This window comes from Scyliorhinus canicula, chromosome 20, assembly GCF_902713615.1.
Source record: "Scyliorhinus canicula chromosome 20, sScyCan1.1, whole genome shotgun sequence".
Lineage (NCBI taxonomy): Eukaryota > Metazoa > Chordata > Chondrichthyes > Carcharhiniformes > Scyliorhinidae > Scyliorhinus > Scyliorhinus canicula.
This window is the reverse complement of record NC_052165.1, coordinates 42,235,931-42,261,510: the sequence shown is the minus strand read 5'-3', so window position 1 is coordinate 42,261,510 and position 25,580 is coordinate 42,235,931. Positions and strand designations below refer to the sequence as shown.

The 25,580-nt window shown below is 49.0% G+C and overlaps 1 protein-coding gene across 1 annotated transcript in view; it reads left to right on the top strand.

Moving 5' to 3' along the window:
• utp20 (UTP20 small subunit processome component) overlaps positions 1-25,580 on the top strand; it is a 141,080-nt gene that overhangs the window by 54,244 nt on the left and 61,256 nt on the right. The window contains exons 28-35 of the mRNA XM_038780162.1: positions 5,678-5,821; positions 7,166-7,245; positions 9,059-9,285; positions 14,155-14,299; positions 15,772-15,859; positions 19,491-19,634; positions 25,066-25,119; positions 25,220-25,372. Of these exons, the coding sequence (XP_038636090.1) occupies positions 5,678-5,821; positions 7,166-7,245; positions 9,059-9,285; positions 14,155-14,299; positions 15,772-15,859; positions 19,491-19,634; positions 25,066-25,119; positions 25,220-25,372 (1,035 nt within the window). The remainder of the gene's footprint in view (positions 1-5,677; positions 5,822-7,165; positions 7,246-9,058; positions 9,286-14,154; positions 14,300-15,771; positions 15,860-19,490; positions 19,635-25,065; positions 25,120-25,219; positions 25,373-25,580) is intronic.

The following is a 25,580-nucleotide window of genomic DNA, read 5'->3' as shown; positions in this document are numbered from 1 at the left end:
GGGTGGATGATAGAGATCCCAGCACACTGTTCGAAAAAGAGCAAGGAAAGTTCCCCCCAACTGTGTGGCCGATAGTTATCCTTCAATCAAGATCACAAAAACATTAGTTCATTATCGCATTGCAGTTTGTGGGATCTTGCTGTGCATAACCTGACTGCCGGGTTTCCTACATTACAACAGTGGCGGCACTATATTCCTTAACTTTTCAATACTTTGGATTTGGTGGAATGTGATGTCCCTGAAGCGTGATGAGGAAGCTAAGTTCTCAAAAATGGGTTCATCTCCCTTTGAATGGCGCCTCCATTACATTCTGCTACGTTTTACACAGTATTGTTTTACCTTCTGTTTAATAGCTAGATTAGACATTCTTATACCGTGTATTGTGGTTTCAGATTCACTCTACTGCTGTTCTTAGTTGCTGTAATTCAGGCATTGGCCTCGCTGTAGTTGCTTGGCATTAGGCTTTGGCTCAGGATTAGCACTCTGATTATGTGACTGAGCCATCTGACAAGCAAACTCTGAGGAAGACTTGGTGCAATGCAGCACTGACGATCTGTGAGGATTATTGAGCAGTGTGTGTGCGTGCATGTGTGAGAGAGAGGGGACGGATTAATAAGAAAATAGGTAAATAACCTATGCCTATGCAGGAAGGGTCCTGGATTCAATGAATCTACTCATCTAGAATGAAAATGTAGTAAGATCGAGTGAAGCGCCAGTTTGTTCTGAAGCAGTTATTTAAGTTAAACATATAATTTAGGATTGTGTGAACTTCGAAAATTTCATTGGTTACCAACCTTTACTGAGTCGGAGTACAGAGAAGCCAATGGGTAATTCTGTCCAGCTGGAGGCTGTGTTGAGATTTGACCTGGTACAACCAACTTTTGCATACAAAGCAAAAATGCTGTACATAACAGTGCTTCCACAGATAATGTGCAAAATCAGCTGTCATATAATGGTTAGTTGAGTGTTGCTGAAAGTAATTTTATGCTTAATAGTTTAACTGCTTGCAAGGTTTGAGAATCAGCACAAAGGCCAGGGGTGGTGTGGGTGTCAATGAGGAATTAAAACCTCTAAAGCAGCCTCTGCTGCAGTTGTGGGACATTCTAGTCATTTGCTGATGAAAGGATATATTTTCAAGATTCCCATGGTTCATGAAAAACCTGGAATAATCATGGAATTTATAAAGACTTTTCCAGGCCAGGAAAAACCATAGTAATTTTCAAACGAAAAGCCCAGTCATGGAATTTTATAGCGACAGTGATACGACTTTGCTGACTTTGGATGGTATTCCTTCCTTTTCCAATGGTTTTCTCATGTCCACTTTCCCCTCCTCATAATCCTTTACTTTGCTTTGAACTATTGAGATATATGGGTTTCTCAGGAGGCAGGATAGATGCTGAGAGGTTCTTTCTCCTTGTGCGAGAGCTTAGGACCATAATCTCAAAGTAAGGGGTTGCCCATTTAAGACCGAGATGAGGAGGAATTTCTTCTCCGATGGTAGTGAATCTGTGGAATCCTTTACCGAAGGGGGCTATGTTCAAGGCTGAGACAGACAGATTTTTAATCCGTAAGAAAATCAAGGGTTATGGAAAATTGGAGTTGAGGATTATCAGATCAGACTCGATAGGCCGAAGGGCCTCTTCTATACTGTATGACACTATGACTATGATCAGTCATGATCTCATTGAATGGCGAGGCATATTCAGTGGGCCAAATGGCCTACTTTGTTTGTACATCTTATGGTCTGATTGGCTGCTTAGGAGACTTCCAGAGCAGGAGTAATCATTAGCCGAGTAGCCTGTCAATCAGTAAACGAGATAAAGCAGAACAGGAGCAAGCACGTTGTAGCAGAGACGGTGTCAGTTATGATGCAGTGTTTCTATCGGTGAGACCCACTGAAAAGCTTGTGGGAAAAGGCATGGAGGTTTATTTTACTAAAGTTGCAGGAACCCTGCACTTTTCTCCTGTTTGGCTAATTGTAACAGAGTAAATTTTGGGGGGAGTTGTGAAAAGCAATGATATCAACTGTGGCTCAGCCGCACTCTCGCTCCCATGTCAGAAGGTTGTGGGTTCAAACCCCACTGCAGAAACATGGGGCGAAATTCTCCGACCCCCACAGGGTCGGAGAATCGCCCGGGGCCGCCGAAAATCCCGCCCCTGCCGTGGCAGAAATTCTCTGCCACCTGGGAATTGGCAGGGGAGGGAAACACCACCCGCCGATCGGCGAGCCCCCTGCGGCGATTCTCCGGCCCGCGATGGGCCGAAGTCCCGCCGCTGGGAGGCCTCTCCCGCCGCCGTGGTTTGAACCACCTCTGGTGGCGGACGGATCAGCGGCGTGAGCGGGACCCGGGGTCCTGGGGGGGGCGCGGAGCGATCGGATCCCGGGGGGTGCCCCCACAGTGGCCAGGCCCGCGATCGGGGCCCACCGAACGGCGGGCGGGCCAGTGCCGTGGGGGCACTCTTTCCCTTCCGCCGCCGCCACGGCCTCCACTATGGCGGAGGTGGAAGAGAATCCCCCGGCGCGCATGCGCCGGTGGTGACGTCAGCGGCAGCTGACGCACCAGCGCATGCGCAAACTGGCAAAGTCCTTTCGGCCAGCCCGGGCGGCGGGCGTCAAAGGCCGCTGGAGCCGGTTTGGGCGCCAGTCGGTGTGGTGCCAACTGCTCCGGCACGGGCCTAGCCCCTCAGCACAAAATCCAAGTCGACACCCTCTGTGCAATACTGAGGGAATGCTGCACTGCCTGGGCTACCAACAAGAATAGATCAAGGCCCCGTCTGAGCGTAAAAGATACAACTGCTGATATGAAGCAAAGCAAGGATGTTCTCCCCTGGCAAAAAATTGTGGGAGCTTGCTGTGTGCAGCCGTGTTTGCTACATCACAACAGTGACTACATTCAAAGTACTTCATTGGTTATAAAGGGGTTTGGGACATCCTGGATGTTAAGGTAGCTATATAAATGCGGTCTTTGTCCGCAGTAATTCTGTTTTGTATTGCAATTGAAACACCACTGGCATCTCTTGAAAATAATCATTGGCTCAAGTTTACAGTCTTGAGCAATGCAAAACCTTCTGTGCGTTAGCAGATTCTTCCCTTTGTTAAGATATTTTGGGCGCGATTCTCCGCTCCCCATGCCGGGTGGGAGAATCGCGGGAGGGCCGGGCGAATCACGACACGCCGCCCTGACACCCCCCCGCAGTTCTCTCACCCCCCCCCAAAATGGCGTGTCGCGGGATCGCCGCTCGCCGTTTTTCACGGCGAGCGGTGATTCTCCGGCCCGGATGAGCCGAGCGGCTTGACGAACCCGACCGGTTCACGCGGCGCCAACCACACCTGGTTGCTGCTGGTGTGAACATCGCGTGAGAGGTAAATGTGGGGCCTGTGGGGGGCGGAGGGAGGATCGAGCACCACGGGCATGCTCCGGAGGTGACTGGCCCACGCTCGGTGCCCACCGATCGTCGGGCCGGCGTCTCTAAGAGACGCACTCGTTCCCCTCCGCCGCCCAGCAAGATCAAGCCGCCATGTCTTGCGGGGCAGCGGAGGGGAAGACGGCAACCGCGCATGCGCGGCTGATGTCACTTAGGCGCTGCCATCGCGTCATTCTCGGCGCGCCGCTTTGACGCAAGCGTCAAGGCCCGGCGGCCGAGTTTCTCGCAACGCCGCTCCTAGCCCCCTGGGGGGGGGGGGGGGGGGAATAGGGTGCGAGGAGCAGCCTCCGACGCCATCGTGAAACTCGGCTGAGTTCACGACGGCTTTCCCGATGCCACGCGGCATCGGAGAATCGCGCCCTTTGCCTCCATCTATTTCTGGAGCTGGTTGCTGCTACTCCTCATATAACCCCTTTTTGGCCTTGTAAATTAACCAGATTTGATTGGATTCTTAACTTGCTCTGCCAGGATTGGAACTCGTGTCAGCTGCAGCTTAGTCGATAGCACTCTCACCTCTGAGTCGGTCGGTTGTGGGTTCAAGTCCTAGTCCAGAGACTTGAATTCCAAGCCTAAGAAAGACCCTCCCATTGCAGTCACAACAAAAACAGAACCCCCTGGACAATCACAGCGGATCCAACAGCGTCCGTGGAGAGAAAAGGGAGCCAACGTTTCGGGTCTGGAGGACTCCTTGTCAAAGTTGTTCCTGCCAGATTTGAGAAGGAGTCATCTTTGAAACATTGGTCCCCTTTTCTTTCCACGGATGCTGTTGGACCTGCAGAGATTGTCCAGTGTTTTTGCTTTGGATTCCAGCATCCACAGTAATTTGCTTTTATCTCCCATTGCAGTCCTGAGGGAGTACTGTACTGTCAGAAATGAGGGGCACGATTCTCCCAAAGGGAGTGAAAACCGGAGTGTTTCACTCCGGCGTCGAAGGTCGCTCCTCGCCCCCTATTCTCCCACCCTCAGGTGGCTAGGAGCGGCGGCGCGTCAATTTTGCGCGCCGGGCCTTGACGCCCACGTCAAAGCGGCGCCGCCTGAATGACGCGGCCGGCGGCGCCTAAATGACGTCACCCGCGCATACGCGGTTGCCGTCCTCCCCTCCGCCACCCCGCAAGACATGGAGGATTGATCTTGTGGGCCGGCGGAGGGAAAAGAGTGCGTCTTTCAGAGTCGCCGGCCCGACGATCGGAGGGCACCGATCGCGCGCCAGACCCCTCCTGAGCACCCCCCTGATGCTCGATCCTCCCCCCCCCACCCCACCCCCACACAGGCCCCACACGCAGCGGTCGCGCGCTGTTCACGCCGGCAGCGACCAGGTGTGATTGGCGCCGGCGTGAACTGGTCGGATTAGGCCGGTCGGATTAGGCAGGCCGCTTGGCCATTTCGGGCCGGAGAATCGTCGCTCGACCGTTAGAAACGGCGAGCGCCGATTCTCCGAGCGGCCTGTCTTAAAACGTGACACGCCGTTTGGGTGGGGGGGGAGGAATCGTGTGTGGGTGCCAGGGGGGGAGAATCGTGTGTGGGTGCCGGGGGGGAGAATCGTGTGTGGGTGCCAGGGGGGGAGAATCGTGTGTGGGTGCCAGGGGGGGGAATCGTGTGTGGGTGCCAGGGGGGGGGGAAATCGTGTGTGGGTGCCAGGGGGGGGGAATCGTGTGTGGGTGCCGGGGGGGGGAATCGTGTGTGGGTGCCAGGGGGGGGGAATCGTGTGTGGGTGCCAGGGGGGGGAATCGTGTGTGGGTGCCAGGGGGGGGGGAAATCGTGTGTGGGTGCCAGGGGGGGGGAATCGTGTGTGGGTGCCAGGGGGGGGGAATCGTGTGTGGGTGCCAGTGCGGCGTGGCATTAATTGCCCGGCACTCCCACGATTCTCCCACCCGGCATGGGGGTTGCAGAATCGTGCCCGAGGTATAAGATCGGGTCTTGTCTGTCCTCGGGTCGATGTAAGCGATTACGTAGCTCCATTTCAAAGAGGAGCAGTGAAGTTATCCTGGTTTTCTGGTCAATATTTATCCCTCAATCAGCTGTTGATGGGAAGTTCGCTGCTGCATTTTGCATGTTACAATAGTGATTGCACTTCATTAGCTCTGGAGTGCGGTAGTTGTGAAAGGCGCTATATAAAGGAAAACAGTATTCTTTCTCTCTTGACACCAGGCGCAAAAGCACGACTGCCGCGGATCCCTTTCAGGTTGAGGTACCATGTGTTGCACAGAACTGCAAATATTGTAATTAAAGATTTCCCTTGTCTTGCCTACAGGTCCAGCCGAGGTGCCTAAACCAGCTGAAATATTTGAGGCGCCTGGGAATAAATCAGACTGCTGCTTTCTTTTCTGATTTTGAGTCCTATGCGTTCACGGTGGACGAGGTTGACGCAGTGTTTCATAGTGTGGTGTGGCCACAGGTAAGAGTTGCTCCATTACTCTCTCCTTGCTCCGTCACATCGCTGATGTGGCTGTATAACCTGACCCTGAAAGCATGGTGGACGTTTGGAGGGTTTTTAACAACAGAATAGGGCAGCTCGGTGGCGCAGCGGGTTAGCCCTGCAGCATCACGGCGCTGAGGTCCCAGGTTCGATCCCGGCTCTGGGTCACTGCCCGTGTGGAGTTTGCACATTCTCCCCGTGTTTGCGTGGGTTTCGCCTTAATTGGAAAAAATGAATTGGGCACACTAAATGTATTTAAAAAAACAACAGAATAGGGGAAAGCCATTTGGTCCTTCTATCTTGTTTCACGATTTGATGAGATGTATCTGATTTATATCTTAACTCCATTTACCATGGTTCTGTAATCTCTTTTCCTGATAATCTCGGCTTCAAAATTTTAATTTGTTCCAGTTTTTCACTCCCCTTTGTGGTAAGATGTGCTTCGTAATTATCACCCCGGAATAGCCTAGTTCTAATCATAGAATTCCTGTCATGCAAAAGGAGGACATTTGGCCCATCAAGTCTGCACCGACCTTCTGAAAGAGCATCCTACCTAGCCCACTCCCCTGCCCTATCCCCGTAACCTCACCTAACCTGTACATCTCTGGACAACAAGGGGCAATTTAGCATAGCCAATCCATCTAACCTGCACATCTTTGGATTGTGGGAGGAAACCGAAGCACCTGGAGGAAACCCACGCAGACACGGGGAGAATGTGCAATCTCCACATAGACAGTCACCCAAGGCCAGAATTGAACCTGGGATCCTGCTGTGAGGCAGCAGTGATACTGTGCCACCCATAATTTTTCCCATGAAATAAATAGTTTCTCCTCATCTACCCTATCAAAGCCTTGTTGATTTTTTTTGTGGAGTGGGCAGCAGCATGCTTTGGGTGAATGTTTTCATTGAAATGGCCAACAATTTCTATCTTCGTTCTTTCAAGGAAACTGGGCGACATTGACATGGCCAACATTTGTTGTCCACCCTTAACTGCCCTTGAACTGCGTGGCTTGTTGAACCTTTTCAGGGGGCATTTAAAAGTCAAAGCAGTGCTGTAAGTTTAGAGATACATGTAGACCAGACCAGGTAAGGATGGCAGATTTCCTTCCCTAAAGGATATTAGTGAACTAGAACTTGGTACAATGGAGGATAGTTCCATGGTCACCATTACTGAGACTTTCATTGAATTTCAATTTCACCAGCTGCCTTGGTGGGATTTGAACCTAATGTCACCAGACCAGTAGCCTCTGAATTGCAAAACCAGTGACGTTCGCCACCATCTCTCTAATTGTCATGACAAAGTGCCTGTTTTCACATCTACAGATCAACAGGCTGGCCACTGAAGGGCAGTACGCACCAACTCCTCTCCTGAAACTCATCCATATCTGGAGCAAGAATTCTAGGTGAGGAACAAACTCTAACCACTCACTGTGTTCAGTCAGCTTCTCTGTATCAGTTTATCCAGGGCATTCATCAAGCTCTGGAGTTCCAAGATGGTATTAAAATGTTCCCTGACAAATTGTTAGACGATGTAGTTTAAGTGATATGTATGTTATTTTATACTGTTGTGTGATTTGTTTTCTACCTGGATATTCATGCTTATTGCTTAAAACCAGATCCTTGAACCTGTGGGAATTGTAGTTTCCCATTTAAAGTGGAACACGAATTATAACATCAAGGTTATCTCAAGGTATTGGTCCTCATCAACACTTAATGATCCATCTTCAAAGGCAACCACTCCTGATTAGTAACTAACTGATGACTATAAAAGTAACTGGTGGATGGATCTCTGCCACTCCAACCCTATGCTGAAGGCTCTGCTGAACATTGACTCATGGAAAAACCTCTCTTGGCTAGTAACCGGCCGAGGCGGGTGTCTGTTAATTAATTAAAACCGTACTGGTTTGTTGTAACTGAAGTTTCCAGTGGTCAGTAACTAATGGAAACCTTTTTTAAAAAACCCTATCATGGGTTGTGACATGAGCCTGGAGTTCCTGGTCCGGGCAGGGACGCTGCCACCGCACCACAGGACTTCGGGAATACTTGCAGGATAAACATTTTCAGGCCATACGGAAAGGGTAAGGGTGTAGGATTCATTGAATAGCTCTCCCAAAGAGCTAGCACAGGCACAATAGACAAGATCTGATTTCTCTGTGCTGTATCATTCTATGAACATAGTCTGGTGTTCGAAAGTTCTGGGCAAGGATGTCTAGCTGGGAGCTTAGCTGAAATGCAAATGGAAGCTATCAGTGTTTTGCTGGAATACCAATTTGCTTGTCATCTGTGTTTCAAGATTAATATTCAGCAGTTTTGGCACTTGTTCTAATTCCACTATTTGCAGTTCTGCCAGCAGCAGCATTCCAGGCATACAACCCTTCGGAATCGCATTCAAATACCATCCAAGTATGTCGCTTGTAGATCCAGAGTCAGAGAAGGAAATGGTCCACTCAATTTTGTTGCACTGTTTATTTTAACTGATCATTCATGGGATGTGGGTGTCACTGACAAGGTCAGCATTTGTTGCCCATCCCAATTGCCCTTAAAATGAGTGGCTCGCTTGGCCGCTTAAGACACAGTTGGGAGTTAATCACGTTGCTGTGAGTCTGGAGTCACATGTAGGCCAGACCAGCTAAGGATGCCAGATCTCTCTCCCCCACCCAAAGGACATTATTGAACCAGGTGGGGCCTTTGTGACAATCTCTGATAGTCGCCATTAGGTTTACATTCCAAATTTATTTATTGAATTGATGTTGCCAGAGGATTAGCTTACATCTGTGGATTACTATTACTACTACACCAGCGTTCCACCCCCTAATTAGAGAAAATTGAACTGGTCAACCATGCTCAATAACCCACTGTATTAAAACATTCCCTGTTTTCATGACCTCTGCATGAAATGTTTCTTTAATCTTCTCTCTCCTCGTGAGAATCCTCAGTCTATGTCCCCAACAGTTGATGAAGAATCCCCCAGTCTACACTCTCAAAACCTTCTGTGATTTTTATTTAATTCCGTTACGTTAATGCTTTCTGTTCCAGTGGGAAAATAAAGTCATCTTTTTGAATTCATGTATTTAATCTCTATTTCCTGGGTAACTTTGAACCTTGCATTACAGTCTTGTGACATGATGAATAAATGTTGGGCAACAGCTCCTCCTGCTGGTGTGCTGGCTGCACTGCATTGTGTGGTTTAATGACCCTGTTGTGCCTGTTTTCCAGGTACTTCCTTCTCCTTGCGAAACAGCTTCCCGATCACCCAGAGTCTGACGTTCTGACTAATGTCTTTGCCTTACTGTCGTCCAAGAACATCGCAGATCCCACGGTAACGGTTGTTATGGATATTGTTGACAATCTGCTGAGTACACCCGACTTCACGCCGACGGCTCAAGCGAGCACCCTGACCGTAAATGATGCCATCTTTCCAGAGCCGTCTGCCACTGCAGAAGGTACTGCACCTCTCAGCATTTTATCGCAATGATTCAAGGTAGTGGTTTATGATACTGGACTAATAATCTAGAGAACGCAAGTTCAAACTCTGGGCAGCGTGAACATTTGAGTTCAATTTTAAAAATTTTAAATTGGAAACAAAAGGCAGGTTTCAGTAAAAGTAACCATGTAATTGTCAGATTGTCGTTTAAAAACCCAACAGGTTCGTTAACACCCTGTTGGAGAGGTAACCTGCTGTCTGAATTCAGCCACTCAGTCACATCAAACCCTCTTATCAGTGGTTCAAGAAGCAGACCCCCCCCCCCCACCGTCAGTTCCGCAGGGTAACTCTAAATGGGCAATAAATGTCAATGGTTCAAGAATGCTGGGATTTTGGACTGTTAAGCCTTTACTCTCCTGTTCTGAAATGAGTCAAAGTGCTAAACATTATTAGTGGGGGGGGGGGGGGGGGGGGGGGGGGGGGGGGGGGGGAATTCTGATCGTCTGAAATAAACTTTCAGTCAATTGTTTTTTTTTTTATTCACTCATGTGATGTCCCTGACTAGGCAGCAATTATTGCCCATCCTTAATTGTCACTTTGAACCACCGCAGTCCCTGAGGTTTAGGTGCACCCACAGTGCTGTTAGGTAGGCAGTTCCTGACCCGGCGACAGTGAAGGACCGACAATATATTTTGATCTCAGGGCGGTGAGTGGCTTGGAGGGAACTTCCAGTTTGGTGTGTTCCCAGGTCTCTGCTGCCCTTGTCCTTCTGGATGGTTGTGGTTGTGGACTTAGAAGGTGCTGCTCAAGTAACCTTACTGAGTTCCTGCAGTGCATCGTGTCAGATGGTACACACAGCTGCCACTGTGTGGCACTAGTGGAGGGAGTGAATATTTGTGGGAGAGGTGCAATCAAGCTGCTTTGTCTTAGATGGTGTTGAGTTCCTTCAATGCTGTTGCAGCTGAACTCACCCAGGCAAGTCGAGAGTACTCGATTTTGCTTGTGCCTTGTAGATAGTGGACACAATCTGGGGAGCCGGGAGGTGCGTTATTTTGCGGGATTTGGAGGGCGCGATTCTCTGCTCCCGCAGAAAATCGTGAAGGCCGTCATGAACTCGGCCAAGTCTCACGATGGCCTCGGAGCCCGCTCCTCGCACTGAATTCACCCCCACTCGGGGGCTAGGAGCGGTGCTCCGTTATTCTCGGCCGCAGGGGCATCGCGCCGAGAATGACGCGACGGCGGCGCCTATGTGACGTCAGTCGCGCATGCGCAGGTTGGCCGGCTCCAACTCGCGCATGCGCGGCTGACGTCACAACGTTGACAGCTCGAACCCGCACATGCGCAGTGGCCGTCTTTCCCCTCAGCCGCCCCACAAGACGTGGCGGCTTGATCTTGCAGGACGGCGGTGGGGAAATAGTGCGCCTGATTGAGACGCCGGCCCGACGATCGGTGGGCACCGATCGCGGGCCTGTCCCCTCCCGAGCACAGTCGTGGTGCTCATTCCCCACCAGGCCCCCTACAAGCCCCAGACGGGCATCTCCACACCCATTTCACGACGGCAGCGACCAGGTGTGGTTGCCGCCGTCGTGAAACGGTCGTGACCGGCAGGCCGCTCGGCCCATCCGGGTCGGAGAATCAGCGGTCACCGTAAAAAACGGCGCCCGGAGATTCTTCCGAGCGTCGGGGGGAGAGAATCAAGGGGGGGTGCGAAATTTGTCGGGGGACCCTCCCGCGATTCTCCCACGCGGCGTGGGGAGTGGAGAATCGCGCCCCTAGTCTTTGACCTGCTTTTGTATCCACAGTATACATATGGCTAGTTCAGTTTCTGATCAGTGGAAACCCCCAGGATGGTGATAGTGGGATTCAGTGATGATAATGCCATTGAATATCGAGTGGCGCTGGTTTGATTCTCTCTTGTTGAGGATGGTCATTGCCTGGCACTTGTGTACTTGTGTGGCGTGAATGTCACTTGCCACTTTTCAGCCCGAGCCTGGGCATTGCTGCATTTGGTGGTTGCACTATGATTTACGAAATGTACGTCAACCCCGACAGACATCCCCTCTTAAGTTCAATTTTTCTTCAAATTATTTCATATTCTATAGTTTGGAGCTAATCATAGGAGCAGGAGGAGGGTATTTAACCTCCTGAGTCTTTCCCCCCCCCCCATTCAACAAGACCATGGCTGACCTTCAAACTAACTCCATAGACCTCATATCTCTTATAACCTTTGGTAAACAGAAACCTATCATTTAAAATGAGCAATGTAGTGCTGCTTTGAAGGAGAACTTGAAACTTCTACCACCCTTTGTCTGTAGAAGTGTTTCCTAATTTCACTGATGAAAGAAAGTTCTGGCTCCATCGTTCAGACTGAGCCCTGTCATAGACTCCACAACCAGCAGAAAAACTTTCTATCAATAACTTCTTGTTCTCCATAACTTCTTGAGCACTTTGACCAATCATTCCTTAATCATCTACATTAACCATATATGCCTCGGAATGCACCTTGGGTGTGATTTAACGCCCCAAAATGCCTCGGAATGCACCTTGGGTGTGATTTAACGCCCCAAAAAAACAGAGTCCCGTTTAGCGGGGTCTTTCTCAGTCCCTTCAGCGCCGAAAACAACTGCGCTCTCAAGTGGGACTTGTTTTAAATCTGGCCTCGGGCGGGAATGTCTTGCCGAGGCTGTACTTAGCTCATTTTTAAATGCCGTTCCACGATTCCTTGACCCCTCCCCCAGACACCGCACCCTGCGGCCTCGGAGAAACCTAGCAGGCCAGTCACCATCTGTAGAGAGACAAATGGTTGGGTTAATGTTCTGACAAATGGTCACAAAAAGCTCACTCCAAAGTTGCTATATGATCTCTGGTCAGTTGAGTTCATTCTCCACGCAACAATGATTGAAGATCATTTTGAAGCTGAAGCCTCTTACAACCCCACCACACTCCAGCCAGGGCATTGACAGTAACCAGAACCCCTTATTCCTGTTATTCCTGACCCTGTGAGTTTGGATGTGTTTACTCGTTCGCTGAGTTCCATTCTTCTACAGCGTACAGCTCTTTGGGCCTGCTCCGGCATTGAGGCGATTACAGCTGATCCACTTAAACTCCACTTTGTCGTGCAATTCCTGTTGAGGGCAGGAAAGAGTTTTCTGGCAATGCAGGGATTCTCATCAATCCAACGTTGCCCGTGCTGTGTTTAATCCTTTATTCTGTCTTGCCGTGTAGGTGCCGCTAGCAGGGCCACCATTTGTTGTCCACCCCTAGGGCGGTTAGTTCTCCAGACCCGTAAGTCTGGCGTCACATGTAGGCCAGACAGGGTAAGGATGGCAGATAGGTTTTAATGACAGTTGATGATAGTTTAATGATCACCATTACTGATTCATTGAATCAGTATTCATTAATTCCAGTATTCATTAATAGCAGATTCATTAATTGAATTTAAATTTCCCCAGCTGCCATGGTGGGATTTAAATGCACGTCCCAGAGTGTTAGCCTCAGCCTCTAGGTTACTAATTCGGTGACGTTGCTGCTACAACACCACATTGCCGCTACACCACCACATTGCCGCTACACCACCACATTGCCGCTACACCACCACATTGCCCTACACCACCACATTGCCCCTACACCACCACATTGCCGTTACACCACCGCATTGCCGCTACACCACCACATTGCCCCTACACCACCACATTGCCGCTACACCACCACATTGCCGCTACACCACCACATTGCCCCTACACCACCACATTGCCCCTACACCACCACATTGCCGTTACACCACCGCATTGCCGCTACACCACCACATTGCCCCTACACCACCACATTGCCCCTACTCCACCACATTGCCGCTACACCACCACATTGCCGCTACACCACCACATTGCCGCTACACCACCACATTGCCCCTACGCCACCACATTGCCCCTACGCCACCACATTGCCCCTACGCCACCACATTGCCGCTACACCACCGCATTGCCCCTACACCACCACATTGCCGCTACACCACCGCATTGCCGCTACACCACCACATTGCCCCTACGCCACCACATTGTCCCTACTCCACCACATTGCCGTTACACCACCACATTGCCGCTACACCACCATCTCCCTGTTTGATACCTGGAATCTTGGCCTGGATGGATAAGAGCTGTTTGTCCCAAGACTGCAGAGGATAACGGGAGAATTCAGAGAAAGATGTGGCATGTGAATGAACAAACTTTCATTTCTGCAGCATCTGTCATATTCTGAGGACATCCCAAACAAAGCACTTGGTATTTGGTAAGGTTTCTCTCCGTAACCTTCCACCAGCAGTGATGTTTTACAGGATGTGCACAATGAGTGTGGTCGATGGTCACGTTAATGATAAAAGTTCAGCTGGCTTTTCCTGGAGGGACTCCTTACAGAATATGGAGATAAAGGATTGTGGAAGATCGTTCAGTCCTTAATTGTTCTTGGGAGAAAAAGTTAGCAAAGGAAGCACACCAGGCTGTACGCAATTAGAGGTCACTTTTTGTTGCTTAGAAATATTTAATCATTTATTTAAAATTTAGAGCGCGGTAACCAATGGGCTTTTCTTTGGTTTTGTGCCAGCAGAACGACGTGACCAACTGGAATTTCACAAGCAATTATTTGTAACTTGAAACCAATAAAATATTTTTGTTGCTATGTGGGAAAATGTGGCAACCAAGTTGTGCACAGCAAGGTTCCCCAAACAGCAATGAGATAGCAGACCTTTGGACCCCATTCCCTCCTTCCACTGTCCCTACCTTTAACTTTCAGACGCTTTTTTTGGATGACAACTGTTGATTGAATGACGGCCTTTTCCCGGCTCCATTCGTTTTAAGCCCTGTTTGCTGAGGTGTTCTCTGGTTTATTTGGATAGATTCTCCGAGCATGGGGATATGTCTTATTCTGCCTCATATTTCCGCTATTCTCCAACACCTCAACAAGGCCGTTGGAAATAAGGACCGGATGAAGAGGAAGAAATTCCGAACACAAGTCAGTAAAGATCTGAGTATCCTTTCAAGGTACAGTTTCCTGTCAAATTTACTGTTTATCTGTATTGCGAATAATTTAATTCCATTTCCTTTTGTTTGTTTTAAAAATTTATTATTAAGAGTATCGCTGGCTAGCATTATTTCCCGAATTGCCCTTGGGAAAGTGGTGGTCAGTTACCTGCTTGAACTGCTGCAGTCCCTGTGGTGTAGGTATACCCACAGTGCTGTCAGGGAGGGAGTTCCAGGATTTTAACCCAGCCATAGTGAAGGGATGGCGATTATAGTTGCCAGTCAGGATGGTGAGTGACTTGGAGGGGAACTTGCAGGCGGTGGTATATCCCATATATCTGCTGCCCTTGTCCTTCCACAATCCTTTATCTCCATATTCTGTAAGGATTCCCTCCAAGAAAAGCCAGCTGAACTTTTATCATTAACGTGACCATCGACCACACTCATTGCGCACGTCCTGTAAAACATCACTGCTGTTGAAGGAGCCTTGGTGACTTGCTGTAGTGCACCTTGTGTCACTGGTGAGGGGAGTGAATGTTTGAGATGGTGGATGGAGTTCCGATTGAACGAGTTGCTGCTCCAAGATCACTGAGGGTAGGAGAGGGTTCAGAGAACAAATGTGGCATATGAATGAACAAACTTGCACTTCTGTGTTGAGTTTGTCAAAAAAATAAAACATTTTTATTCTGTCCAATCATCCTATCCTCTTGCCTCTCCCAAGGGCAATTTCTGCCATTATTTAGTTCCACAAGAGCCTTCTGGCACCTTGCCCAAGTGTTAATTATTGAAAGGATTATTGGATTTGTTGACCCTGTAAGGGCCCTTGGGTCATTGCAGCTGAATGCCCAATCCTGTCCTCACCTGATACCCACACAATGGCGTTTTCGGCAGTCAACATCTGGAGAACAGTGACCAGGACAATGGCTCAGGGCATGGGATTACTTTTCTCTGTTGCTCTGACTGGCATTTGACACGGATAAGTGATCAAATCGAGCAGCTGACTTGCCTGATTAGTCTCTCTGGCTCCAAGCAAACTGACCTGTGTAGTTCCTCTAAGCCCACACTGCTGCTTTTGACCATTGCTGATTTTATTCTAATGTCTTTCAACCACTTTTGAGTAATGCAAGGACTGATTTCTCTAATTAGACCTCCTTCCCCATGCCCCCCACCCATCACAGCGCCACACTCGGAGCACAGATCTGAACATCAAGTACAGAGCTACACATCCCAGGACACACAATCCAAATACTGGGCATGAAATTGCTCTTTTTTGAAGATTAAATCCCTAAATTATTTTTCTAAGGAGCGAGTCCAGTCCATTTTATGGAATTGGATTTGGGATTTTGTGTCAAAGACTGAAGCTTTTGAACATCTTAACGTTTGCCATAAATGAATTTGTATTAACTCTGAATAATTCTGCTGCATCGTTGTTACAGATTAATTTCATGAAGTTGATTTTTCTGCATAATCTCTCTCTGCTGATTTCTTTCCAGAATAAGTAGGTTTGTACAGGATAAGGAGCAGAGCACGGTTCTGATCAATCTCTTAATGCCCTATCTCTCCAAGCCAAACACATCACAGGTAAAGGAAGTGTGTGGGATCAGCATTCAAAACTGTCAAAACTCAGCCAGCTGCCTTCTTCGGGATGGGGGGGGGGGGGGGGGAGAAGACAGACAGACTGTGAGAGAGGGTGAATTGCTTTTCTGTTCAGGAGCTTTAATGACCGTGTAAAAGCAACATTGAGGGTTAGAAGCAGCCTGCGAGGTGCAGGCGATCCAGGGTGAGTCATTCATCCTTTACCTTTAGCTGTGTCTTGGTGACCGGGGGTCACAGCTTTCAGATAATTGGAAAATGAGGCAGATGGGAGATGAATATTTGAAAACAAAATTACGCAGCGAGTTGTTGTGGTCTGGAATGTGCTGCCTGAAAGGACAGTGGAAGCAGATTCAGCAATAACATTCAAAAGGGAATTGGATCAGTACTTGGGAAAGCTCTTGCAAAAGAGCCATCATGGGAATGAAGGGCTGAATGGCTGTCTCTTGTGTGTGAAGTGGGGAGAGATTTGTAAATGATTTGGAAAAGTGGATTTCTGGAACCCATTGATAAGTTATTAATTAATGGTCCAGTTTCAGATGACTGAATAATATTAGCCATTAAAATTCTTCACTGCTGCATTCATAAATCATTGGTTCTGACTACTTAATCTAGACTAGCTGCTGATTGTGAATATTTGAATCCAATTTTGACTGATAACTACTCATGTGGGCACCTTGGGATGATTTAACAGGGACACTATAAAACTGCAAGTTCTGGTAGTGTTACAATCCTTATTTTTAAGTAAATGCATTTTTGAGTCTTTTCATTGTGCAGTGCTGAACAGCGGGTCATGTTTCCGAAGATTTCCATCTTGTATTTTTCAGGACAAACACGAGAAGGTCAAATTTTTTAAAATTGCAGTAATTTATACAGCTGGTGAAAAGGGAGCTGTTATTTGGCAAGTTGACTCTTATTGGCAGAGACGTTGCACCTGGTCTCTGACTTCGGGGGCTGAGTCCCTCCAAGCTAATAGTATCCGTCTCCGGGCTACCAGGGAGGCAAAGGCCAGAGCGCCTGCCTCTTTCTGCTCCTGGATTCCCGGATCTTCTGACACTCTGAAAATCGCCATCTCTTGGCTCGGTGCCACCCTTGTTTTTAACACCTTGGATATGACATCCACAAACCGCTGCCAGAATCCCCTAAGCTTCGGGCATGCCCAGAACATATGCCCGCTCACCTTACATACCTGTCTTCTATCCCATGGAACCTGCTCATCCGGACCACTGTCATGTGTGCCCGGTGAATGACCTTAAATTGAATCAGGCTGAGTCTGGCGCATGATGTGGACACGTTGAATCTACTCAACGCATCCGCCCAGAGACCATCCTCTACCTCTCCTCCTAACCTCTTCCCATTTGTGTTTCAGCTCCTCAGTCTGCGTTTCTTCTGACCCCATGAGTTCTTTATAGATATCCGAAACCCACCCCTCTCCCACCTATACTCTGGAAACTACCCTGTCCTTTACCCCCCTTGGTGGTAGGAGCAGGAAGGTTGAGACCACCCTGCGTAGGATGTCCCACGCCTGCAGGTACCTAAACTCATTCTCTCCCGTCAATTCAAATTTCTCCTCCAACTCCCTCAGGTTTGGGAAGCTCTCCTCTCTGAACAGATCTCTACCGCCTCTACTTGCTCCCATACCGACCTCCCCCATCACCTACTTCCAAATCATGGCTAAATTTGCCGCCCAATAGCAATTGCTAAAGTTCGGCAGCGCCAACCACCCTCCCCCAGGCTATGCTCCAGCATCACCTTCTTTACCCGTGGGGTCTTGCCTGCCCACACAAAGCCAGAGATCACCTTGTTTACCTGTTTAAAAGAAGCCTGCGTATTAAAGATGGGGAGGCACTGAAAAACAAAGCGGAATCTCGGGAGGACCGTCATTTTCACTGTGTGTACCTTCCCAGCCAGTGATAGCGGGAGCATGTCCCACCTTCGGAAGTCTTCCTTCATTTAGTCCACCAGTCATGTCAAATTTAGCTTATGTAGCCGTTCCCATTCCCTTGCCATCTGGATGCCTAAATACCAAAAGCTTCCCCCTACTACTCTAAACGGCAGCTCTCCCAGCAGTCCCTCCTGCCCCCTTGCCTGGATCGCGAACATCTCACTTTTCCCCATGTTCAATTTATAACCCGATAACCGGCCAAATTCCCCATGAATCCTCATAATCTCTCCCATACCCTCTAGTGGGTCAGAAATATATAGGAGTAGGTCATCTGCGTATCGCGAGACTCTGTGTTCAACCCCTCCCCGAACCAGCCCCTTGAAGCTCTCTGCTCTATGGCCAGCGCAAACAGCTGTGGGGAGAGGGGGCATCCCTGCCTTGTCCCCCGGTGCAGCCTAAAATATCCCGATGTCAGCCTGTTCATCCGACCACTCGCCACAGGCGCCTGAGACAGCAACCTAACCCAGTCGATGAAGCCCCGTCCAAACCGAAACCGTCCTAGCACCTCCCACAGATAGGTCCATTCCAGCCGGTCAAAGGCCTTCTCTGCGTCCATTGCGACCACGGCCTCTACGTCAACAACCTCTGGGGACATCATGATCACGTTCAACAGTCTTCTAACGTTGGCAGCCAACTGCCTGCCCTTAACAAATCCCGTCTGGTCCTCCCCAATCACATCCGGAACGCAGTCTTCTAGACTTGAGGACAAGATTCTGGCCAGCAGTTTGGCGTCTATAGTAGGGAGATCGGCCTGAATGACCTCCGGGTCATTCTCCCGCTTCAAAATCAGTGAGATCGTGGCCTGTGATATCGCCGGGGGAAGCACCCCTCGCTCCCTTTCCTCATTAAATGTCCTCATCAGCAGTGACCCCAGCATCCCAGAGAACTTTTTATAAAACACCACTGGGTACCCGTCTGGTACCGGGGCTCTACCCGACTGCATGGCCTTCAGTCCTTCTGCTATTTCTTAAAACTCTATCGGGACCCCAGCCCTTCCTCCACCTTCGGGAACCCCAGCCCCCTTAAGAATTGCCTCATCCCTTCCAACCCAGCTGGGGGTACCGACACACATAGCCTGCTATAAAACTCCTTGAACGCCTTGTTAACCCCTGCTGAATCTCCGACCAAGTCCTTCACTTTCCCAATCTCCCTGGCTGCCTCCCTCTTTCTGAGCTGCTGTGCAAGCATTCTGCTGGCCTTCTCTCCATGCTCATAGATCGGCCCCCTCGCCTTTCTCAGCCGCTCCACCGCTTCCCTGTAGTTAGCAAGCCAAACTCCGCCTGTAGTCTCCGTTGTTCCCTTAACAGCCCGGCATGGAATCTCATCTAACAGTAGACGTTTTGATTTGAGTTTTGCAAGCGCAGGTGGTTGAATACGGTCTGTACCCTGCAAAAGAAAACACAAATATTCAAGCCTTGCACCTTCTTCGAATTACTTGTGGGGTCTTGGGAGCCTGTAGTTCCCTGCTGCTTTCTCCAGGGCAATGCCGTGGCCAATCCGAGTCAGCCTGCCAACCAATGGTTGTGATTATTTGAAATTTGACATTCTTGCATTTGTCTTGATGAGCACACGGTTAAAATCTTCAGCAACATGTCACTCTTTTCAGCAAGCTTCAAGTCCTGTAGTACTATAGTTCTATAGTGACTGTCTCTTCATTGTCTCTAATTCCCATAGGACACTGAGATTGACATCCTGCAAACCATTCAGAACCTCCTGCAACACTGCTCAAACCCTTCCACCTTCGTTAAGCCTCTGGCTGCCCTATTCTCTGTCATTCAGAACAAGCTTTCTCGCCAGACTCTGTGTTCAGTCTTTCAGGTACATTTTTGCAGCAATTAATTAAGTTCAAGTAAAGAAATGATTGTTTTGTACATTTCTGCTTCTTTAATCTTGTCTTTATTTTTAAGTATTGAGACACCAGCTATGGCTCAATGGGTAGTACACTCGCCCCTGAGTCAGAAGGTCATGGGTTATGATCCCACTCCAGGGACTTGAGCATGAAGTCTAAGTTAATAACTCCTATTGCAGTGCAGAGGGGAGGGAGAGTGCTGCTGTCTTTTTCACATGAGATGTCTGCCCTCTGAAGAAGAGCCACGGGAGTTTTCCCCGGTCAATATTTGTCCCACAACAACACCACTTAAAATAATTATCTGGGTATCTGGTCGTTATCCCGTTGTTGTTTCTCTCTTTCTGTGGTTCCTCCATTACAATAGTGACTTTTGCCAACCATTCCAGTAATAGTGTTGTAGAAATGAGTCTTTCTTAATTTAGCTTTTTCCTCCTTTCTCGTTTTCTCGATCTTTTTCTTTCTCTCATTCACTTTCTTCTCTCTCTGTTTCCTCTCTTTCCTGCTCCTCCCTCTTTTCGCTCCCCCGCGCTCTCCCCTCATTCTCTCCCCACCCTCTCTCCCTTCCCCTCCCTCTCCCCCTTCCCTCTCTCCACTCTCACTTCCCTCTCTCCACTCTCACTTCCCCTCACTCCCTCCCTTCCCCCCTCCATCCCTCCCTCCATCCCTCCCTCCATCCCCTCCTCCATCCCCCTCCCTCCCCTCCTCCCTCCCCTCCTCCCTCCCCTCCTCCCTCCCCTCCTCCCTCCCTCCCCTCCTCCCTCCCTCCCCTCCTCCCTCCCCTCCCCTCCTCCCTCCCCTCCTCCTCCCCTCCTCCCTCCCCTCCTCCCTCCCCTCCTCCCTCCCCTCCTCCCTCCCCTCCTCCCTCCCCTCCTCCCTCCCCTCCTCCCTCCCCTCCTCCCTCCCCTCCTCCCTCCCCTCCTCCCTCCCCTCCTCCCTCCCCTCCTCCCTCCCCTCCTCCCTCCCCTCCTCCTCCCTCCTCCCTCCCCTCCTCCCTCCCCTCCTCCCTCCCCTCCTCCCTCCCCTCCTCCCTCCCCCTCTCCCCTCCCCCTCTCCCCTCCCCCTCTCCCCTCCCCTCTCCCCCTCCCCTCTCCCCCCTCCCCTCCCCTCTCCTCCCCTCCCTCTCCCCTCCCCCCTCCCTTCCCCCTCCCCTCCCCCCTCCCTCTCCCTCCCTCCCTCCCTCCCTTCCCCCCCTCCCTCCACCCCCCTCCCCCCTCCCAACATCAACGAGGGGCTGGTTTAGCACACTGTTTAGCATCTCTGTTGGGGCTCTTACTTTTGGGGGTTATATAAATGATTTAGACATGAATGTAGGAGGGTTTGCTGATGATACGAAAATTGATGGGGTGGTAAATAGTGAGGTGGTAAATAGACAGGAGGATATAGATGGACTGGTCAGATGAGCTGATCAGTGGCAAATGAAATTCAATCTGGTGTGAGGTGATGCACTTGGGCAGGATAAACAAGGCGAGGGATAAACGCCAGGACCCTGAGAAGCACTGAGGATCAGAGGGACCTTGGTGTGCACGTACACTGGTCCTTTAAGGAAGCAGAGCAGGCAGATATAGTGGTTAAGAAGGCACAATGTATACCTGTCTCTGAGGTACAGAGTTTAAGAGCAGGGAGATTATGCTGAAACTGTGTAAAACGTTAGGTCACAGTTTGAGTATTGTGTGCAGTTGCAACATTCTAACACCGATGTTTATTTTTTATTTTTTTTATTTTATTTTTTTTAAATTTAGATTACCCAATTATTTTTTCCAATTAAGGGGCAATTTAGCGTGGCCAATCCACCTACTCTGCACATTTTTGGGTTGTGGGGGCGAAACCCACGCAGACACAGGGAGAGTGTGCAAACTCCACACGGACAGTGACCCAGAGCTGGGATCGAACCTGGAACCTCAGCGCCGTGAGGCGGTTGTGCTAACCACTAGGCCACCGTGCTGCCCACACCGACGTTTATAACAGCTAATTAAAATCCGTACTGTGTGAAATATATTGTACTGAAGGAATTGGCTAAGCTGGTCTCTTATTTATTCATATAGGAGAGATGTGATAGCACTGGAAAGGTTGCAGAGGAGATTTAGCAGAATGTTGCCTGGGCTGGAGAGTTTTAGCCATGAAGAGAGATTGGATACACTAGGGATGATCTCCTTGGAGCAGAGGAGACTGAGGAGGACATGATAGAGATGCATAAAATTATGAGGGACGTAGATAGATTAGACGGGAACAAACTTTTCCCCTAGAGGGATCTATGACAAGGGAGCATTATTTAAGGTAAGGGGCAGGAAGTTTAGAGGGGATTGAGGAAAAACCTTTTCATTCAGCCTGGTGAGAGACTGGAACCCATTCTGTTGCCTGAAAGGGTGGTGGAGGCAGAGACCCTTATAACATTTAAGTTGTATTTCGATGTGCACTTACAATGCCAAGACATAAAAGTGCTGGAAAAAGAGATTAGAATAGTTTGATGGATGTTTTTGATTGGTGAAGACACAATGGGCTGAAGGGCCTTTTCTGTCCTGTAGACCTCGATGGCTCTCTCTCTTTCACTTTCTCTCTCTCTCTCACTGCCCCCACTGTCTCTGTCTTTCTCTCTGTCTCTCTGTCTCTCTCTCTCTCTCTGTGTCTCCCTCTCTATTTATCTCTCTTTCACTTTCTCTCTCTCTCACTGCCCCCTCTGTCTTTCTCTCTGTCTCTCTCTCTCTCTCTCTCTCTGTGTCTCCCTCTCTATTTATCTCTCTTTCACTTTCTCTCTCTCTCTCTACCCCACCGTGTCTCTGTCGCTCTCTCTGTCGCTCTCTCTGTCGCTCTCTCTGTCGCTCTCTCTGTCGCTCTCTCTGTCGCTCTCTCTGTCGCTCTCTCTGTCGCTCTCTCTGTCGCCCTCTCTGTCGCCCTCTCTGTCGCTCTCTCTGTCGCTCTCTCTGTCGCTCTCTCTGTCGCTCTCTCTGTCGCTCTCTCTGTCGCTCTCTCTGTCGCTCTCTCTGTCGCTCTCTCTGTCGCTCTCTCTGTCGCTCTGTCGCTCTCTCTGTCGCTCTCTCTGTCGCTCTCTCTGTCGCTCTCTCTGTCGCTCTCTCTGTCTCTCTCTCTGTCTCTCTGTTTGTCTCTCTCTCTCTGTCTCTGTCTCTGTGTCTGTCTGTCTGTCTCTCTCTGTCTGTCTGTCTCTCTCTCTCTCTCTCTCTCTCTCTCTCTGACTCTATTTATTCATCTACTCTTACCTTATTTTTTCTAATTACTTGGTTATTCTGCACTGTATTTTACTCCTCCCCACATCTAAGTCTAGTCGCAATAAACAGTGCTGATTCCACTTAAAATAATATTAAGATTCTGTCCATGGATTTTCTCTTGAGCCGGAGTTGGCTCTGGTTGTACAGGTGCTTTTGGATTGTCGGCATTGTTTTATTATGTTGTGATAAAGGTTAGCCCTCTTGTGAAACTGTTGTTGTATCATTCAGATTAATGTGGAAATTGAAACGGATTATCATTAAAACTGTTATGTCTAGTAATACAGAGTGGATAGATTAAACGCAACTGAAGGGTCACAGATCATTTGTTGGCTGGTGTATGATTACACGGAAGAGGAAAATAAAGAGTCTGAAACCCTAATATTGAGCTCTTCCCAGCGTTTTTGGGAGATTGGACAAGCTGGTCCAATTACCAGCTTTCCATTGCAATAGAATTCCACAGCACTCAGCTTTGCATTGCATCCCAGGGGTTGTGATATTGATCCGCAGTCTGTGCTCCTGATCTGACTCCGGTATGTTATTATTGAGTGTCGGGCTTCCCGCTCTGCTTTGTTGGGATGGTGCGCTACTTGGGAGAGAATGTGCAGGTGGTGGTGCACCCATGCGCCTGCTGCCTCTGTTCCTCTAGGTGGTAGAGGTTGCAGGTTTGGAAGGTACAGGTCTATGGATTCCTGGTAAGTTGACGCAGTGCATCTGGGAAACACTGCGCCAGTGGTGGAGGGAGTGGATGTTAAAGGTGGCAGATGGGGTGCCAATCAAACGGATTGCATTGTCCTGGATGGTGTTGAGCTTCTTGAGTGTTGTTGGAGCTGCACTCATCCAGGCAAGTGGAGAGTATTCCATCACACTCCTGATTGTGCCTTGTAGATGATGGACAGGATTTGGGCAATCAGGAGGTGAGTTACTTGCCACAGGATTCCTAGCCTCAGACCTGTGCTTGTAGCCACAGTATCAATATGGCCGGTCTTCATGGATGTTCATCAGCCAAGCTTCTTGCAAGAATAAAAAAAAAATCAACATGGTTTACAGATTTGCTCCTTGAAGATGTTGGGGAGTTGTTTACAAATTTGTTTCTGCGGTTTTGATAGTAAATGAAATTTCTGACCGAAGTTTGCTGTATTTAGGGGTAGTGTAGCACAACACCAGTTTCAGGCAGGAGGACCTTCACTCCATTTTGCCTGTCTATCTGCAGAATTGGAGCCAGGCTATCAGGAAACATCTTGTCACACATAGCGTAATGGAAATCTAGAGTTCTCAACCCTCCCCCGTCCCAAAATAAGCTGCTGTTGAGCCAGCGATCAAAATAAGGTGGAGTGGTAACATAGTGGTTAGCACTGTTGCTTCACAGCGCCAGGGTCCCAGGTTCGATTCCCGGCGTGAGTCACTGTCTGTGTGGAGTCTGCACGTTCTTCCCGTGTCTGCGTGGGTTTCCTCCGGGTGTTGTGGTTTCCTCCCACATTCCAAAGATGTGTGCGTTAGGTGGATTGGCCACGCTAAATTGCTCTGTAGTGTCCAAAAAAGTTAGGTGGGGTTGCTGGGTTACGGGAATAGGGTGGAGGTGTGAGTTTAGGTATGGTGCTCTTGGAGCAGCATGGTGGAGCAGTAGTTAGCACTGCTGCCTCACGGCGCCGAGGTCCCAGGTTCGATCCCGGCTCTGGGTCACTGTCTGTGTGGCGTTTGCACATTCTCCCCGTGTTTGCGTGGGTTTCACCCCCACAACCCAACGATGTGCAGGGTAGGTGGATGGCCACGCTAAATCTCCCCTTAATTGAAAAAATTAATTGGGTAGTCTAAATTTATTTTTAAAAAGGTAGGGTGCTCTTTCAGGGGCCAGTGTAAACTTGATGGGCCGAATGGCTTCCTTCTGCACTGTAAGTTCTATGAAATCTATTAAAGGAATTTTCAAAACCAAGATTGATGTATTTTTGTTTGATGAGGGTATTAAGGGTTACGGAACCATGAGGGAGTTAAGATGCAGATCGGGCATGGTTGAATTAGATGACAGAACAGTCTCCAGGGGCCAAATGGCCTATTCCTGTTTCACTGCATTTCAAATTACACTGCCTGAGTCTCATTTGGCAACAAAATCTACTACTTAAATTTAAAATGGTTACATTTTTTTGTATAATTTTTTTTTCTTTGCCTTTTTTTACAACAAAAGACCTTGGCAGATCTGGATGGCAGTCTAGCATACATTGCGGAGATCGTCACTAAGGTACATTGATATTTTACTCATGTTCCTCATGTTAGCACAAGCTTGTATTTATTTACTGACAATTCCCAGTTCTGACCTAAGTCACTTTTTCTTGTATTAGTTAAATAGCTTCGATCGACAGCACCTTGATGACATTGATTTTGACGAGCGCCTGTTCGCATTCCAACTCGCGACTAGCACTATCAAAGAGATGAAAAGGTTGGATATGGTATATCTGATGCCAGTGATGCACAACTGCTTCTATTCCATTCAGGTTTGTATAGAACCTCCCAATACATGGTTACACCACAGACTTGATTTCATAAAACCAGATAATGGAAATCCTTCAAACCACTGGGAGGGTTTTTTCAGATCAGTGTTTTTGTGATCTGGAAAATACAATACCTCGAACTGCTTTTTAAGTTTTCATCCCCGTGGTTTTGTCCCTCCCTATCTCTGTAATCTCCTCAGACCCCCTCCAT